The sequence below is a fragment of the Orycteropus afer genome, unplaced genomic scaffold (genome assembly GCF_000298275.1).
Source record: "Orycteropus afer afer isolate SDZICR_OR568_19922 unplaced genomic scaffold, OryAfe1.0 scaffold00065, whole genome shotgun sequence".
NCBI lineage: Eukaryota > Metazoa > Chordata > Mammalia > Tubulidentata > Orycteropodidae > Orycteropus > Orycteropus afer.
In genome coordinates this window covers 7,400,622-7,420,483 of record NW_006921652.1, presented here as the reverse complement: position 1 = coordinate 7,420,483, position 19,862 = coordinate 7,400,622, and the positions used below count along the sequence as shown (strand labels likewise).

General features: G+C 38.9%; 1 protein-coding gene across 1 annotated transcript in view; it reads right to left on the bottom strand.

Annotated features, from left to right (window-relative positions):
* The window catches only part of ANTXR1 (ANTXR cell adhesion molecule 1), a 315,149-nt gene that overhangs the window by 262,873 nt on the left and 32,414 nt on the right, over nucleotides 1-19,862 (bottom strand). Inside the window, 2 exon segments of the mRNA XM_007940140.2 lie at nucleotides 13,870-13,941; nucleotides 19,519-19,590. Of these exon segments, the coding sequence (XP_007938331.2) occupies nucleotides 13,870-13,941; nucleotides 19,519-19,590 (144 nt within the window).

Sequence of the window (19,862 nt, the reverse complement as noted above, 5' to 3'; positions counted from 1 at the left end):
AGAGAGGTTGGGCAATCTACTTCCATAGTGATACTGCCTCGGCAACCCAAGGAGGGTTCTCTGTGAGTTGGGTCCAACTCGACAGCACACAACAAGCTATATATCATCAAGAAATTCTTGCTTTTTTTGCCCCCAGAAAACAAGTATAAAAATGCTCATTTCAACTTTATTTATAATAGCAAAGATTAGAAGCAAATGAATCATCCATGAAAAACAGAGTAGGTAAGTACATAGCTGAGCATTTTTACAATAGAATACAATGTAGTAGAAAAATACACAATTGCTAAAATGAAATACCTACAACTATATGTATCTGCATGAATACACCTCATAAACATAATGCTATATACAAAAAGCAAGTTCAAGAAAAATACACTAATGAAGAAATGCTTGCGGTTATTAGACATTAGAGAGATGTAAATAAAAACAACAATGAGATATCAGCTCACTCCAGCAATAATAGCAAAGTTCAACAAGACAGAAAACAACAAATGCTGGCAAGGGTGTGGAGAGATTGGGACTCTCACATCCTGCTGGTGGGACTGTAAAATTCTGCAAACACTGTGGAAAACAGTATGGCACTTCCTTACAAAGCTGGAAATAGAAACACCCAACAATCCCACTACTAGGTATATATCCTAAAGAAGTGAGAGCCAGGACATGAATAGATATATGCACACCCATATTCATCACAGCATTATTCACAATAGCAAAGAGATGGAAACAATCTAAGTGCCCATCAATGGATGAATAACCAAGCTATGGTACATACACACAATGGAATACTATGCAACATCAAAGAATAATGAAGAATCTGAGAAACACCTCATAATGTGGATAAACTTGGCAGACATTATACTGAGTAAAATAAGTCAATGACAAAAGGACACAAATATTGCATGACTCCATTATTATAAAAAGTCCATGAAAGGAATACACACAGAAAAAGAATTTTTTTGATGGTTACCAGGAATGGGAAGGGAGAGGAGGGAAAATTACTAACTGGGTAAGACACACATATTAATTTGGGTGAAGGGAAAAACAATATATAAAAAGGGAATGACCAGCACAATATAACTAAGGAAAAGGAAGACACAGAGAGGTGCACAAGGGTTGTAGATGATAAAAGTAAATGCTACTGTATACACAATCCTGCATTATCAGTAATAATAAACATTAATCTACGAGTGGATACATAGGCAGATAAGCAAGATGATCAGGTATGGATAGGCAAATGGGACTATATTCACAACTATATATATGTTTGGCAGACAATATTTCTACATATGTATTTGTATGTGCTGTGAAAGTTTCCATTCATATAGTAGAGCTAACAGGGGGCAAAGTTATGAAAACTTCCTAGCCATAACCAAATACTTTGAGCAAGTGAGTTGCTGGGCCTGTGGGCTCAGAACCATGGTTGCAGAGGATGTCAAGGTCAATTAGCATAACAGTCTCCAAAGATAATGTTCTACATTCTACTTTGGTGAGTAATGAGTGACTGGAGTCTTAAATGCTTTTGAGTATTGAATGTAGGCGCAACTATGGGTCTCCCCTTGTCTGGAGCCAAGAGGAGTGAAGAAAATCAAAGATGCATGGAAACAATTAGTCCAAGGGGCTAGTGGACCATGTTAACCTCAGCCTCTATGACCCTGAGACCAGAAGAACTAGATGGTGCCCAGCTACCACTGTTAACCACTCTGAAAGGGATCACAATAGGAGATTCTGGATAGAGTTGGAGAATAATGTGGAACAAACCTCAAAACAAAAACAATAATAAAGACCAGGCTTACTGATTTAATAGAGATTGATGGAACCACTGAAACTATAGCCCTTAGTCACCCTTTAAGCCTGAAACTGAACTCACTTGATGGCTCAACTTTTAGCCAAACAACAGACAGGCCTATGTGGTGAACAATAACACCAGAGAAGTGTACACTCCCTAGAACAATCAACCATGAGAGATTAAAAGGGCAGCATTGGCTCAGGGACAATGCTTTGAAGATAGGAATGGACAGGAAAGAAGGACAAAGGGAAATGATAACCACAGGGAGGAGGTGGGAAGAGTGTTGTTACATTGTGAAGACTGCAATCAATGTCATGAAATAAAATGTCATAAAATAATATGAATTGCTGAATGGAAAACAAATTTGCTCTGTAAACTTTCACCCAAATCAACAAAAAGTTAAAAAAATAATAAATGAAAAAAACACTATACAAAATGACCATTTATTTTAAAGTATAATGTGAAAAATTAATATGCAACATGATTGGATATATAAAAGTATAGCACATCCACTGAAATGATAAATCTCAAATTTGGGATAGTGGTTATCTCTGGTGAGGGAGAAAAGGGAAAGAAGACATCAAAACCTAGGTGTTGATACCATCTGTAACAGTTTATTTCATAAGTTGGGTAGTGGGTAATGGGTGCTCATTATCTATTTTTTGTATACTTTTGTTAGACCTGAAATATTTAACAATTTAAAAAAGTTGTTGCGAGTGCATCTAGCAAAAGCCAATCCTGGAGGTGATGAGGTGGTATTTAGAGCGCACCAAAGAAACAAATCAATCCTGCTGCCATTGATTTGACTCCAACTCACAGCAACCCCACAGGGCAGACCAGAATTGCCCCATAGGATTTCCAAGGCTGTAAATCTTCACAGGAGCAGACTGCCTCATCTCTCTCTCCTGTGGAGCAGCTGGTGGGTTTGAATGGCCAACATTTTGGTTAGGAGCTGAATGCTTTAACCACTGTGCCAGCAGCACTAGTTCCAGGGCTCAATAAGTCACCCACACAGAGGGCCAAGGAGTTAAGTTGTTGTTGCTGTTGTTGTTATGTGCCATCAAGTTGGACCCGACTCATAGCGACCTCTCCTTGGATTTCCGAGGCAGTATCACTGGGAGCTCTGGTAGCATAGTGGCTAAGACACTTGCCTGCTAACCAGACGGCTGGCGGTTCAAACCCACCAGCCACTCCTCGGAAGGAAGGTTGGGCAATCCTACTTCCGTAGTGATACTGCCTCGGAAACCCAAGGAGGGGTCGCTATGAGTCGGGGCCGACTCGAGGGCACATAACAACAACAACAACAACATCACTACGGAAGTAGATTGCCCCATCTTCCTTCCGAGGAGTGACTGGAGTCAGGTATTAATGGGTGAGATTGTTGCTTCAGTTGTGGAGCTCCTAATACTGAGATTGTTTTGTTAAGCCAGAGAAAATGTGTTGATTTTTATTGTCTAGCTTCTGATATGAAAGTTTTACCATTCTTTATTCTCTTGACTCCTTCTGAAATATGCCTTGCTGTCTTCATTCCAACAAGAATGTCCCTAGACTCTGCTCTACTGGTTTTTCAACTTTGTTTATATTTGTCCCATAGGGGCTAGTAGGTGAAGAAGGGAAGTAATATTTCCTGAGTATCTACAATGTGCTGGGGTTTCTGTTGGGCACTTTTCATATGCAATTCACAAAAGCCTAACAACAATGCCATATGGTAGGTATTATTTCCATTTTGCACATGTGAAAACACATTCAGAGAGCAACATGCACATGGTGGTGGAACCAGGGTTAGAACTTAGACTGGGTCCTGGTCCAACGTCTGGATTCTCTCTGCTGCAGCTGTGGTTCCCACACTTAGTATGTGACGGCGAACTAGATAATACACAAAGACATAGGGCAAACATATTTTTCTGGAGTATAAATTGTGCTTCAAAATTGGCAAAGGAACTCCATATTTTACAGAAAATCAAATACAGATATACTATGGAATAGAAGACAAAATGTGCATGCATTTTTAATATAAAGAGACTGAAGAAATGTCTTGCTTCCACTGTGCTGCACCCTAGGACCTCACAGCCCTAAACTGAACATTTGAGAAGCACTAGAATGCAGCATTCTCCCAAAGCCGTCTGTTCCCAGGGAGGTTCTTCTTACCATGATTGTGATTCAACACAGAAAGCCCATGGACTAACCTCCTCAAGAGACACTGTCTTAAGAGCACTTCTCTGAAAGAAGTCTTGCAAGAACAATTACACAAAGGAAGCAATAATTCTTATCTGGTCCCAGACTGAAGCAATATTTTCTATAAAGGGATATTGACCAGCCAAATGTTAAAAACTTCAGAGAAGGATATGAGTCAAGGAGAGCTGGAGACTCACTCTTTGAATTACTGTTGGATATGCTGTAATCATTTGAGTGATCTTTGTCTCAGAGGATTTTGGGCGATCTCTTAGCTGTTTGTTAAAATCCCAACAACTATCACAATAATAACAATACAAGAAAACCCCAAACTAAACCAGTTGCTGTGGAGTGGATCTGACCATGACATCCCCATGTGTCCCAGAGTATAACTACACTGCACAGGATTTTCAATGGCTGTGATCTTTTGGAAGTAGACTGTCAGGCCTTTCTTCTCAGGTGCCTCTGAATGGATTTGAACCAACAACCTTTTGGTTAGTAGCGAATATTTACTAAACATTATGTGCCTGGTATTGTTAATCCTCTGAACAATTCCATTAGGTAGGAATTATCATTATATTCATTTTACAGGTAAAGAAATGGAGGCACAGAGAGTTAAACTTTTCCATGTACTCAGCCCATGTTATCTCTTAAGCAACAGGACAAGAGAATAAATAAATGACCTCCTCTATTTTTCTTAATTTTACCATTCGAGTCCTCTCACAACTAAACATGACTTCAAAATACAGTGAATCTAGGTTCTTTCAAGCACTAACTATCTGAAGACTCTTTTCCTCTCTGACTTTTTAAATTTAGAAAAGGCTTTTAGTATGCCTCTGTTGGTAATGACAGCCTGTAATTATTCTGCTCCAGGAATCAAGCGATGTGCTCAGAGTATGTCATTCTTCCCCGCGACACTAATAGCAAAACCATACTCTCAAACCCAGAAGATGATTGAGAGGGATAGAGAGATGTGGTCTCTTGGTTTCCACTCAGCAGACTGAGCCAAGAGTTCTTGGGTTTCACTCTAACTTGTTAAGTAGTAAGCAGGATATTTCACCTCTTAACCCCATCTGCAAAATGCTGATGCTACCCTTCACATCCTTTCTGAGGTGTCAGGAATATTTCTAAGCTGAAAATATTCAAGAGAAGATGAAGATAAATTGTGTAGGCAATATAGGCTTTCAGGAAACAGTTTTGTTGAAGAAGCTGAAGAGGGTTTTGGTGGTGAACTGGGTATGCTTGGATTTGTTACTCAATTTAAAAATGCATATAATAGTAAAATCATGAGAAACCCTATAGTATGGTAGCATAGTGGCTAAAGCACTTGACTGCTAACCAGAAGGCTGGCGGTTCAAACCCACCAGCCACTCCTCGGAAGGAAGGTTGGGCAATACTACTTTCGTAGTGATACTGCCTCGGAAACCCAAGGAGGGGTCGCTATGAGTCGGGGCCGACTCGACGGCACATAACAACAACAACAACATAGTGGTTAAGAGCATGGACATTGAGATAATGTTGCTGGGTTCAAATCCAGGTTCCTATACCTTTACAGCAGAGTAATCTTGAGCATTCTCAGCCTCAGTATCCCCACCTATAATAACACATATAATAGATAATATAATACTCACAACAACCCTATATGGTAGGCACACTTATTTTCCCTTATGAAAGGAGGGAAAGTATTCTATGAGTACTTAGGAAGAAAGTATTCTAGCTTATTGGTACATTGTTGTTAGGTGCTGTCAAGTCAATTTCGATTCATAATGACTTCATGTGACAGAGTAGAACAGTCCTATAGGGTTTTCTAGGCTGTAGTCTTTACAGGAGCAGTACCAGGTTTTTCTCCTGCAGAACCACTGAGTGGGTTTGAACAACCACCCTTTTGGTTAGCAGCCAAGCACTTATCCAATGCACTACTGCCAGAAGGGGGCCCTTTGTGGGTGTAAATCTACCTTCTGGCACTGGCTTAATAACCCCTGGTCCAGGCCAGGTGTCCCTATATCCTTCTTTATAATTACTTTTTTCATTTGAGGAAATTTTTCAAATAAAATGCATTTTAATTCACTTCAAATTTAAAAACAAGCAAGAAAAATAGATGAAGAAGAAGGAAGTAATTAATAACAGTACAAGAAGGAAATAATCAGAAAACAAAAATAAATATACAAAATAGAAGTAGTGAATTTAAGAGACAAATAATTGGGTAATCTATCTGAATGGGGAAATATGAGAAAAAATTCTTTACATGAATATTATAAAATGGATATAATCACAGATTTAGGAGAGTTTTTTTTAAAAAAATTTAAATTCTATAAAGTTAAAATATCCATATGTTGCTAATTTCTACCACATTTCATGATTAAAGCAGTAATCTTGTAAGAGAGTGAGATAATTTACAAAGAACCACTTCAATATGATTTAGGCTTAGAATCCTTTCTTGTATCAAGCCTCAAACAAACATATACTTTCTATATTAGTTAAGCTATTCCATACTATGTGGAAAAATTGCCAATTCATTTTCCTAAACTCACATACTTCTTTTACCCTAAACCTGGCAAACTGATCCAAACCAAACTCAATCCTATCGAGTCTATTCTGACTCACAGAGGCCCCATAGGACTGAGAAGAACTGCTCAATAGGGCTTCCAAGGCTGCAAATTTTTATGGAAGCAGATTGCCTATCTTTCTCCTGAAGAGTGGCTGGTGGGTTTGAACCACTGACCTTTCACTTAGTGGTGGAGCACTTAACTACTACCAATGTAATTTGACACACAAAAAGATACCTATATATATTAGAAAAGAAGACAGTTATCATTAATTAGAAATAATATAATCATCTTGCTGGAAAGGCATTCTAAAATTAGCTGGAAATGTATTTGAACTAGTAAAATGGTGGGATAAGAAATAAATCTACAAAACCAGTAATCTTCACCCAAAACAAAGTTTCTTAAACTTTTTTTTTTTTTGGTTGGGAGGATCCTGGCCCTCTTTAAGAATCTGATTCACACTACAAGTCTCTCTATAGAAGAACATACTGACTTGCAAATCTTTGTAAACTATTCTGTAAAGTTCAATAGAAGCCCTTAGACTGCAAATTATCGATTCACTGCTCTATAGTAGACAATAAGAGTTTGGAAAATAAAAAAAGTACATTCACAATGGAAGCAAAACTTTAAAATGTATATGAAAAAACATAACAAACGCTGTCAGACTGATCTGCAGAAAATAATAAAACCTTATTAAGCAACACAAAGGAGAAGTGATTTATCATCTTAAATAAGAAAATAGATATAATAAAAATGCAATACCATTGTTGTTCAGGTTAATCTGTACTTTTGATATAATTCAAATGAAAATCCCAAAGAATATTTTAGAACATAAACATATATATATATATTTCAACTGCACATGGTACAAAAACACAAAAAACTAAGGAGATTTTTGTTCAAGATTAGAAGTGAAGAAAAACTGGTCCTCCAGATATTAAAACTAATTGAAACCATGTGGTCCTAGTGTGGAAACAACAGACAGAAAAAACAGTGCAACAGCATAGAAAACCCAGCAATGGACCAAGATCTATAAAAGAATTTAATTTTTCAAAGTGGCAGTAAAAGATCATTCAGCAAACTGTATTGGGAAAAAAAATAGTTAATCACTTGGAAAAAAAGATCTTGGTTTTATACCTTACATCAGAATAAATTCTATAAAAACTAATGATTTAGGTATAAAAAAATGAAATAATAAAAAATACTCTAAGTAGAGGTAGTCACAAAAAGTACAATGGTAGCTCAAATATCAAAGCTAAATTTGTGATAAAATACAGAATATGGAGTAAATCATCAGATCTACACTGGAAGAATAATATAACACAACCAGTATATTAACAAAAATACAAGAATAATTCAACATTAGAAAGATCTTTTAAATGCATTCATTGGATTAGAAGGTCAAATAAAAAAATATAACTGTCTTAATAGATGCCAAAAATGCATTTAATTAAATTGAACATCTATTCATATTCCTAATTTCTTTTAAAGAACTAGTTGGCCTTCTTTGGCCTGATCTCATTTCCAAATAATGAAATATTTGAAGTATTTCAATTAAGGTCAGGAATAAGGCTATCCATGGAGTTTGAAGGAAATCATATGCAATAGCTAACACTGAAATAATTTATTCTAATAATATTTAAATTAATATCAGGTACCCTATTATGCTAATGAAGTAACACCCACAATTTGTGACAATTTGCCAACTGATTGACACATTGATGAAGCTAAGAGATCTTGGAAGAACAACACGCTACAATACAAAGTGCTTGACTCGGGCAGAATCCAGAATTTGGAATTAGAATACTAGTTCTGCCATTTACTAGTTACTTGACCTTAGTAAGTTATCTAAATTATCTGAACCTCAGTATCTTTATCTGTAAAACTGAACTAACAGCTGCCAAGATGGAGTAGGCTCTCTACTGTTTCTCTCTTCTGCTGATTACAACAATAAACCCCGGACAAAACAATACAAACAAACAAAAAAGCAACTACCTGAGGACTCTGAAAAATAAACAAAGCAGGTGGATTGGAGAGGAATGTCAAAACCTGGAGAAATGACCCATATAAGATTGAGTTTACAGTTCCTCTTTTCTCTCATGAGAACCTGAGAGTGGGCCCCAGTCACACAGCAATAGCCTTGACCTCACCTGAAACACCAAGAAAACCCCCATGTAACTGGGAAGAGGGGCCACTGTGGTTCAAAGAGTTGAGGGGGGCATGGATTCTCACTTTTATTTCTCTTGTATTACTACTGGTTTTGCCCCAAGGGTGGCCTCAATGGAGAACGGCATGGCAGAAATGTGGATGCCAAAACTCCATTTTTCTTGCTACAGAACCTGAAAAGGGGCCTCTGTGGCCAGGTAGTGTGTGGGGAATCTGGAGAGAGGAGAGTTGGACAAGGGGATCTGTGCATGAAGCTGTGTAGGTCCCAGGCTCATCACTGAGCTGCACATATGCAGGGCAGACCAAACGCAGATCAGCAAAAAGCTTACAATACTTAAGTGACATTGAAAGTACCATCTACCAAAGGAGAGACAGAACTGCCCTGAACCTAACCAAGGTGATTGCCTATTAAAACAAACATTAAAAAAAAAAAAAAAAAAAAAAAAAATCAAAATTCTCTAGAGGATTTGAACATGCCCCAGAGTCTAAAATACATAATATTCACAATATCTAGAATATAATCTAAAATTATTTGACGTACAAAACATCTACAAAATGTTAACAATTCTTGGTGGAAAAACAATTAAGATGCTAATCCTGATATGTTAAAATTAACAAAGACTTTATAGCAGCTAAATAACTATGCTCTCAGATGAAAAGAAATGGAATGAAAATGAATGAATAAAGATAGATGTTCTCAGCAGAGACAGAAATGTTTTTAAAGAACCAAATGGAAATTTTAGAACTAAAAAGTGAAGCTTTTTCATCTGCAATAAAAAATTCAGGAGATGACTTAAACAGCAGAATGAGATGACAGAAGAAAGAGCTAGTGAACCTGGAAATAGAGCAATACAAATTATCTAATCAGAAGAAAAGGGAATAAGGATTTTTTTAAAATGAACAGAACTCATGGACATTTGGAAAAATATCAGAAGGTCTAACATTTGTGTCACTGGAATCCCAGACTCAAAATCTAAACCAAACCTACTGCTGTTAAGTTGATTTGACTCATAGTGACCCTATAGGAGCTCTGGTGGCATAGTGCCTAAGGCATTTGACTGTTAACCAGAAGGCTGGCGGTTCAAACCCACCAGCCATTCCTCAGAAGAAAGATTGGGCAATCTACTTCTGTAGTGATACTGCCTCAGAAACCCAAGAGGGGGTGGACTATGAGTCGGATCCGACTCTTTAGGAGTGTCCTCCTCCATGATTGCTAAAACAAACTCCAAAGAAATCTCTGTGTCGCTAGATATTAACAGAGGTAAATTGAGAGTTTGCTGAGGTGTGGCAGGGATTTAGGGTTTGCCTGACACATTTGACTGCTAACCAGAAGGCTGGCGGTTCAAACCCACCAGCCATTCCTCGGAAGGAAGACTGGGCAATCTACTTCCATAGTGATACTGCCTTGGAAACCCAAGGAGGGGTCGCTATGAGTCTGATCTGACTCGACGGCAGTGAGCCTGGTTTTTGGTTTTTGAGGACAGAGCAGAACTGCCCCCATAAGGTTTCAAGGCTGTAAATCTTTACTGAAGTAGACTGCCACAACTTTCTCCTGTGGGGCTGCTGGTGAGTTTGAATGGCCAACCTTTTGGTTTGCAGCCTACTGCTTTAACTACGGCACCACCACAGTTCCTGCAGTATCAAAAGGAGAGGAGAAATGATTGGTGGGGAAAAAAAAGAAAAAGAAAATAATGGCTACAAACTCCCCAAATTTTATGAAAGACATATATTTATAGATTCTAGATGCTGAGAAAAGTCAAAATAGGATAAACTCAAAGAAAACCAAACTGTCTCATACTGCTGAAAACTAAAGATAAAGAAAAAATATTGAAAGCAGCTAGAGAAAAATACACATTACGTGTAAACTAATGATTCATATGACCATAGAGCTCCCATCAGAAATTGAAGTAATGATGGTTACTTGGGGATAAATAAGAAATTATTGGTAAAGTGCTTAGCATAAAAGACACTCACAAATGGGAGTTACCTTCTGGTTAGCAGTCAAGTGCCTTAGGTACTGTGCTACCAGAGCTCCCTACATCTTAGCCCACCATATTTATTCTATTTCCTGAATCTCCCCATGGTTTTCCTCTATGCATATTTGATCCAAGAATTGGAATCAAATACACTTTTGACATAATTTCTTTTGAATTACCAAAAATTTTATTCTCTTATTGAGATGAGAGTCTCTGCGAATGCACATATTCTTTTTAAATAATTGTATAAGTTTTCTTAATTATTTGGGGTTGGGATGGGAGCTCTGGTAGCATAGTGCCTAAGGCACTTGACTGCTAACCAGAAGGCTGGCGGTTCAAACCCACCAGCCACTCTTCAGAAGGAAGATGGGGCAATCTATTTCCGTAGTGATACTGCCTTGGAAACCCAAGGAGGGGTCGCTATGAGTTGGGTCCGACTTGACAGCACATAACAACAACAACAACATAAGTTTTCTCATGTATTATCTAGGTATAATATTGCTCCTCTTATGGTCTAATAGGGATACAGGCAGTCCTTGGGTTACAAGCAAGTTTGTTCCTAAGTGTGTCTTTGTAGGTAAGTTGGAACAGGTACATACAGTTTCCATTTAGCCTTATATTAGTGCAAGAAAAGGCTGGAAAACTTTTCAATGATTTAAAAGCTTCACATGCAGCAAGTGAAGGTGACTGTGATGAAGAATTTGTTGTGAGCAGGGGTTGGTTTGAACTTTTCAAAGTGAGGGCAAATGTACACAACATTAAAGGGCGAGTAGGAGTTGTCCGTAAGTCGGAGGTTTGTAATTGGGGGTTTTCTGTAGTGAAGATCAAATGAGATATGGAGAAAAAAAAAATCTTATGTGCAACTAAGGCACTGTAAGTCATATATTTCAGAAACAGTACCAGCCTGGAAACTCTGAATGCCTGACTCTTCCAGCCAATCTCCTGAGAAAGTATTTATTTGAAAGAGAGATCACTTGTCCACATCTTTTCCAAAGGCTGATAAGGTTGGGATGTGTCACTGAGTCATGCTGTGCTTTGCCAGCTGACCTTTGCTTAGGCTAAGCTGTCACCACATGAAACCCATACAGCCTCCAACAAGGCATTTCTGGCTATCGTTTGATGCATGCTCAGCCCTTACTAAATGCTGTTTCCAGCAAAATGAGGAGCTCTGGTAGCGTAGTGCCTAAAGGCACTTGACTGCTAACCAGAAGGTTGGTAGTTCAAACCCACCAGCCACTCCTCAGAAGGAAGATGGGGCAATCTACTTCTGTAGTGATACTGCCTTGGAAACCCAAGGAGGGGTCGCTATGAGTTGGGTCCGACTCAATGGCACACAACAACAACATCATCTCTTTAGCATAGGAAACTAGGAGTACTGAAGTTAAGGCACAAAAAATTAGATTCCAGTGGGATTCAAAAGATGACTTATTTCAACTGGCATGACAAACCAAAATGAACCTAAAAACCTAGGCTTTCTGATAGTGTTTACAGATCTCCTGCCCTCCACTGTCCACCTCCATGTCCCAGAGGCTATGAATGGACTTGCTCTTTTGGCCAAATGCTGAGATATGGAGTAAGAGGAGTCAGTGTGAGGCACACAAGGAGGATGTGGGTTTAGGAGATTGAAATGCTTTTCTAGGTGCTTAGTGCCTTCCCCAGTCTCTTAATAGAAGGCATTTCTGCATAAAGGATGGCCTTGTATAAAGTAGAATGAGTACGATTAGAAGTCTTGTGGTGCTTCTCTTATGTGGACCATATCTCTTTTAAACGTAGTGGAGAAAGTGTCATTAACTAGGAAAAATGTCATCTCCACGCCCTAGTACACCATTCTCATCCTAACTATGAATAGATGACAAGTCTCTGTTATTGCTAGTTTTCATCTGCAGGTAAAATGTGGTGAAGCCTGAAATAATATTCTGGTTAAGCTAGGATGTACTAATCCTTTTACGTTAAGAACATTTTCTTCCACACCTTGTTGAAATGTCTTTTTATTTCATAGTACTATAAATTTTCCCATCCTATTCCCTTCCCCAGAAGGAAGACTAACTAGGCAATCTTCTTCTGTACAGATACCACCTCAGAAACCCAAGGAGGGGTCGCTCTGAGTCGGAACGGAACCAACTAGTTGGCAGTGAGTTTAGAGTTAGTCCCTTCCTCAGAATTATGCATGATAATATTTCAAGTTCTTACCTCTCTCACAGTACATTTATATGTCTGAAATTTTAACCCACATAATAAATCTAATTTAAGGAAAAGAAAATGTAATCCATGAGAATTTTGTTTGCTAACATTTTTCTCCAATTTAGCAGACTGAGTCACCAATCAAATGTAAGATTTACCTTAATGTAATTTAGTCATTTATAAAATTTCACCAACATGAAGGACTTCTACTAAAAGTCATAGAGTAAATGGGCTTAAGTTAAAAGAGGGAACAATTAACTAAAAATTACTGACAGGTCAAAGCTGGCACCAAGACATAAATCTCATAACTATGGAGTAAGAAGTTCAGTGAGCAGTGCCTAGGGTCTTAAAAGCTCGTAAGCTACCACCCAAGACTTAACAACTGGCCTCTGTTGTCCTGGAGCAACAGAGGAAGAAGGAGACCTAGACATTGGAGAAGGAAATTGATTGCAGGTCTAATTGCTTCCATGAACTATTCATTATTACATTATTTGCCAAGAAACCAGAAGTTCAGCTACAATTACTGAACATTTTGATCAAGAATGCAATAGATGGATTTTGATCAAAAGGAGAAAAAGTGTGGAATAGAACTTCCAATTCTCACAAAAACCAGACTTAGTGTATGCATTGAGATTGGACGAATGACTGAATCTATTATCTGGAAATGACTTTTCAGCCTTGAACAGAAACTATACCATGAAGTCATCTTTAAACTGAACAACAGATTAGTTCAATTAATACAGAATGCTTGCCTTCAGCATTGTACCTTTTTAAAAAATTATATGAGATCAAATTGACAATAATAATTTTATAGCACAGGTGAGAACCTTAAAGGGCACTGAGAGTAAGTTAACGGTGTTGAAACAATATGGTCAGAGATAGTTAGAATGGTGACACAGTACGTAGTATGTAACCCCTCTCATTGAATCTGTGCATGTAAAAATTGTTGAATGAGTGTATATTTTGTTGTGTGTATTTTCACTAAAAAAAATACTCAGGAAGAGTTGGACCTTTTAATGATAGGGATGGGGAGCATCCTTACCTGTCTTCTGTTAGCTTCATTAAGGTTGTTCCTCTAGTAGAAAAGACAATGAAGGACATTCTTAGCTGTGGGCTGCAAAGAAAAGAGGCTCCATTAGAGCAGGTAGAATGACACTGAGAAATGGCATTTCTTTCCACGGCTCTGACTTGTTCTTCCCTTTATACCATGGCTACCAGAGCTGAGGACCTACAATGAAAAAGTAGACTCAAAGCTGGTGTCTCAAGTATTTAGCCAGAGAAGACTTAAAACTGTGGACCAAAGAGAAGATCTGCTTTGTCTTCCTGGAGTCTGCTTCTGCCTTGATATTATTGGCTGGTACATGTTGATCACAAATAAGAAAGCTTAAATTCATCACTGTCCTGTGCTCTGTTTGAAGATGTGTGTCCCTAGAACAGAAAAGGTCTGCATGGTGTCCATGAAAAGGAAGACTCTTATGGACAAAATTACAAAATTTGGCAATATCTCCACAGGTAGCCTGGTGTATCCTTTGATGAAGAGAGTGTCTCAGATAACTGCAGTGTGATGCTATTAACCATTAAGATCATACAATGAACTCTGTTCAGTCAGAAAATGGGTTCACACCAACTTTTAATTTTTATTTCACTTTCCAAGGAGATTATCCTAAAAGGAAAGAATGTGTTGATCAGCCACAACATTATCTATTCCACTTGCTATTTATACTTATCATAATTAATGAATAAATTGGCCTGGTTTTTGTGTGTCAATGTCCAGGAGCTTTATAAATATAAAATCCACAATCTAGGAGACACAGAACAACTCTCAGCTGAGGACCAAACATGTTTCTCAGTCTGCAGGATGGACTGTCAGACTGTAGTGGATTCACCAATGGAATAGCGTCTTGTGGGGCTCCCTCTGGTTAGCCTTTTTCTTCACATTGTAATAGCCCTCACACCTGTTATGGCTCCCAAAGTTATCATTCCCATGTTCCAAAATGTTTCTCATTTTTAATCTCCTAGCTGGTGTCCTTGCCTATAATCATCTCTTGCTCCAATTCATTCTTCACATTGCTGCCGGAATTGTTTTCCTAAAATGTAATTCAGATCTTTTTACTTCTTTGTCATAAACCCCGATTGCCTCCATGATAAAATCTACTTTCATTATCATGTGTTCAACTCATCTTTGAAAACCCTTAGCATGGCCTTTAATACTTGATAGGAGCTCAAGATTTCACACAATAGCAGGTGAACTGAGCTCTGGTGTCCTGAAACCTATCTCAGTTCTCTTTCCATGATACCATGCCACTTGATACACCTCACTAAGTGCTGGAACAGCAGAACACCATGTTTTAAATGATAATAATAATGGTAATTACAATATGAGAATAATATAATGGCCAAACAATATGAGTATAATATAATAATGGCCTAAACAAATAATGGCCAAACTTCAAATACGTGTCAGACAATATATTTGAAGTGGTTTACATGTATTATCTCATTACATGTGGAATAACTTTATGAGGTCATTGTTATTATTATTCCTATTTTCCACAGAAAAATACTGAAGACCTAAAAGATAAAATAATTTTCCCATAGTCTCACAGAAGGAGCGTGGTAGACTGGGGCTTGAAGCCAAGCATTTTAATTCTAGAATTTGGGCCCTTAACCCCTATGTTAGGAGCTCTGGTGGTGTAATGCTTAAGACATTTGACTGCTAACCAGAAGGCTGCTAACCACCAATCACTCTTCAGAAGGAAGAATGAATGGACAATCTACTTCCATAGAGATACCCCCTCGGAAACCCAAGGAAGGGTCACTATGAGTTGGAACTGACTCGATGGCAGTGAGTGAGTGAAACCCTATATTATAATGTCTCCTTTATATTGGGTTTAGTTATTGAAAGAATAAATTTGAAATATGGGAAATACAGGTCTTCAAGAGGAAACTGGGCACATGAGTCTGGGCTGGAGGCAGAATTTGGGATTTATCAGCATACTGATGTGGGTAAAGCTGTTCAAGAAAGTGTCAGCAGTGAGAAAATAAATAATCCTAATGTAGTGCCTCTGGTAGCATAGTGCCTAAGGCACTTGACTGCTCACCAGAAGGCTGGCAGTTCAAACCCACCAGCCACTCCTCGGAAGGAAGGTTGGGCAATCCTACTTCCGTAGTGATACTGCCTCGGAAACCCAAGGAGGGGTCGCTATGAGTCGGGGCCGACTCGACGGCAAACAACAACAACAACAACAACAATGTAGTACCAACACCCTAATTTATTTAAAGGATTAGCTAAGATCAGTGAGATGGAAAGAGAAACAGGAACTAGTCACCGCAAGCACCAATGAAGGAAAGAATTTCAAGAAGAGACAAGTCTGAATCAAATGAAGAAGCCACTCAATGCAGCAGAATAAAGATTGGAAGGTGTTCACTGGATTTGTCCACTAGAAGATCATGTAGGGACCAAGCAGGAAAGTAAAAGGTGGGGATGAAGGTTAGATGGCAGTGGGTTATGGAGTGAGTTAGAAGTAAGGGTATGAAGACAATGAGTCTTTAAAGGTGCTTCGGTGAACAATCAGCAAACAGATGGCATTTATAGGAAACATGATGAAGCTGTGTCATTTTTTCGGGGGGATGAGAGGTAGGAGAGACTAGTTTGCCTGTAGACTATGGGGACGGAGCCAGGGGAAAGGTAAAGGAACATATGAGGGAGAAACAAAGCACTGGAGGAGACTGGAGACAATGGGATAAAATGAGAATAAATTGGAGATGGTGGCTTTAAACTGAGGAGGGCATGTGGACCTCAGGGACTGATGACAAGGTCACACATGCACCTTTTAGGAGTTGGATGGGAGTATAAGATAATCAATCTTGCCTGCCACTCTCTGCAGGTGAGGTCCTTTTCTTTTCTTTTTAATTTTTATTGTGATTTGGGTGAAAGTTTACAGAGCAAATTCAATTTCCATACAGCAGCTCACACATTGTCTCATGACATTGACTACAATTTCCCACAATGCAACAGCTCCCCTCTTATTTCCTCCCCATAGCTACCTCTTCCCTGTGTCCTCCCCTCCCATGCACTCCTTCCCCCCCCCCCAGTTGTCTCCCTGTGCAAACACAGCCCTTCTATTCTTCCATGATTGATCTCTCCATGGAGTGTATCTGTTGTTGTTGTTGTTATGTGCCGTTGAGTTGGACCCGACTCATAGCGACCCCTCCTTGGGTTTCCAAGGCAGTATCACTATGGAAGTAGATTGCCCCATCGTCCTTCCGAGGAGCGGCTGGTGGATTTGAACCGCCAGCCTTCTGGTTAGCAGTCAAGTGCCTTAGCCTCTATGCTACCAGAGCTCCATAATGTAAATGTTCAGCTCATATGCCTGTCTTTTGTTTGGCTGGAAGCCACAGGAGTGGGTTCAATTCCAGACCTGAAGGGCAACTGGGGGCCATAGTCTCAGTGGTTCCATCAGGCTCTATCAGACCAGCAGAGCTGGTCCTTTTTTTTTCCAAATGATTTTGAGTTTTATTCCGCCTTGTTCTCCCACTCTACCCAGGATCTCCTACAGTGATCCCTGGTGAGGTCCTTTTCTAAGAGTCATGAGTGTAAGGTTGGCAGCTTGAAAAAACTGGTGAGGAATTAGAATCTTGATTAAGAAAATAGGAAGAGGTCAGAATACAGGCACATAAAAGGAGTTGAAAGTTCAAGGACCCCAATGAACTTTTAAAAGTGATATATTTGTATGGCATCAGCTGCTACTCTTTCCTCTCTGTAGTGCCAGCTGCCTAGACTATTTTTCAAATGAGTAATAATCATTTTTTAATTTTAAAAAATATTGCCTGAACATGTATTATGTGTCAGGCACTGTTACAGGCACTTGGGCTGCAGCAGTCAACAAAATATATTCCCAGCCTCATGGAGTTTACATGATGGTAGTGTGTTGGTGCCACACTCTAAGGGGGCCCATAGCCAGCAAGGAGCAGAAGAAACCACCAGAGAAATGGGCCTTGTGGTCTGGATTAAGCCATTGCAACTTCTATGGTTCTTAGTTTCTTCATCTATAAAATGAGAGCATTGAACTAGGTGGTCTCTTAGTTCTCCTCTATCTCTAACTTGCTCAGATTCTAAGCTAGTAGAAGGTCTGGAATTGCTGAAGGAACTAGGAAGGAAAAGTATTGAGTGCCTACTGTAAACCAGACATTGGACTATTTATTTTACACATGTTTTCTCTTATAATCATTGCACGTAAACGCAGGTTCAGCTAAGGTAACTAAATTGCCTATGGTTGCACAATAGTACTTGGATTCAAACCCACATCTGCCTAATTTTAAAGCCCTTTCCACTCCTCTGCTTCAGGGGGCAGTGAGGACAAAAAGAGCGAATGGAAATATGACAGACACCATCAAACATCCAGTGGGAGAGCTGTTTTACATCACTCCAAAGTCCCAATGAATGAGAGTGCAGGAAAGGACATTCTGGCTCAAAGATGAAAGCCTTTTCTGAAAACTGGAATTGTCCAACAGTTAGGCTGTTTGCCTCAAAAGGCAGCAGCCTTTCAGAAGCTGACGGTTAGTGAATGCCTTTTAGGTTGGGAAGTTTTTCCTTTTGATTCTAAGTTTCTATGATTCTCTTAAGTATTTTTTTTCTTTAATAATATATTTATATTTGTTCCTCTCCTTTCTCTGTTCTTTATCTCTCCTTACTCCATAGCATCTGTTTTCTCCAACCATCTAAGTATAGCTGCTTCCTGCTGCAGCTTCCAGTTTTGGGCATTGCAGAGAGGACTGCGACTTTCCCTAGAAAGCAAGTGTGTGTTGAGACCAGTAACTGAATTTGGAGGGAGCACGTTATTATTACCCAGGGCCAGAGGACAACCTGTATTCTGGAATGAGAACCTTACTCAAAGCAGAAGTTCATGGTTGCTCACAGTGGCTGGAAGAATCTATGGAGACCACCCAGCAAGGAGTGGAGTTGCATCAGAATTTACAATCATCGGACCAGTTTACTAAAGACCTTGACAGTTTGCTTCAAGCACGTCATGAAATGTATCACAGTTGTGCCATCCCTTGGCAGTTTCACACAGGTACAGTTAAATGACTTCCTTTCCTTTGCTAATGGGCATCCATTCTATGGGGTATGACACAAAGCTAAGGTGACCAATTGTCCTGGTTCCCAGGATGTGAGACTTTCAGTGCTAGAACCAGGATGGTCATAGGTAAACGTTCTGGTTTTCCTGGAACTGAAGAATTTCCCAGGACATAGAATTTTCCATGCTAAAACCAAGAAAGTCCTGGGCAAACCAGGACAAGTTGGTGACCCTGTACATAGTCCAGCAGCTAGAATGTGCCAATTGTCCCATAGCAATGCACTGTGAAACATGATAATGATCCTTTACAGGAACATATTCTTCAATAAAAGAGAAAGTTAAAATTTTGGCTTTATAACCAAATCTGGCTCTTCCTTCAAACACAAGGCCAAATGTTACTCTAATATGTGGTAAAGATTAAAACAAAGTAAATAGCCTCTGGTCCAAAATCTGCGAATCCATCTCTGTCAAAAACAAAGAATAACTCCCCCCCCCACCCCACCCCACCCCCCCACAAATTCCTGAAGTAGCTAGTAATCAGTAGAAGAGCAAATGTGGTCTGGTTTTACTCATGCAAAGAACTAGAAATGAAACAAGTCAATTGTGTTTCTCACCTGATGAATTTATGCGCCAACTGTTCCACAAAGTAATAGATTTCATTCCAGTGGTGCAGTACACTTCCTGATCTAGGAAAACAAAAGTAGATGTTGCTTAACTCAGTTGTTCATTAGTCTTCATATTATTTCTTTTTATTACTTTACATTTGGCTGATCCATTGACTGGATGCATTATCTAAAACTTCTACAACTTGGGAAATTATTTGAAAGGGTATTTAGAATTTTTTTTGAGTTCTTAAAAAATTTTGTTACTGAACTGCCTCTGCTTTACCTCTCCTTCTCTCCATCCTGCACACAAACAGAATCAGAGATCAGTTTCAAATCTTTTTTTTTTTTTTTTT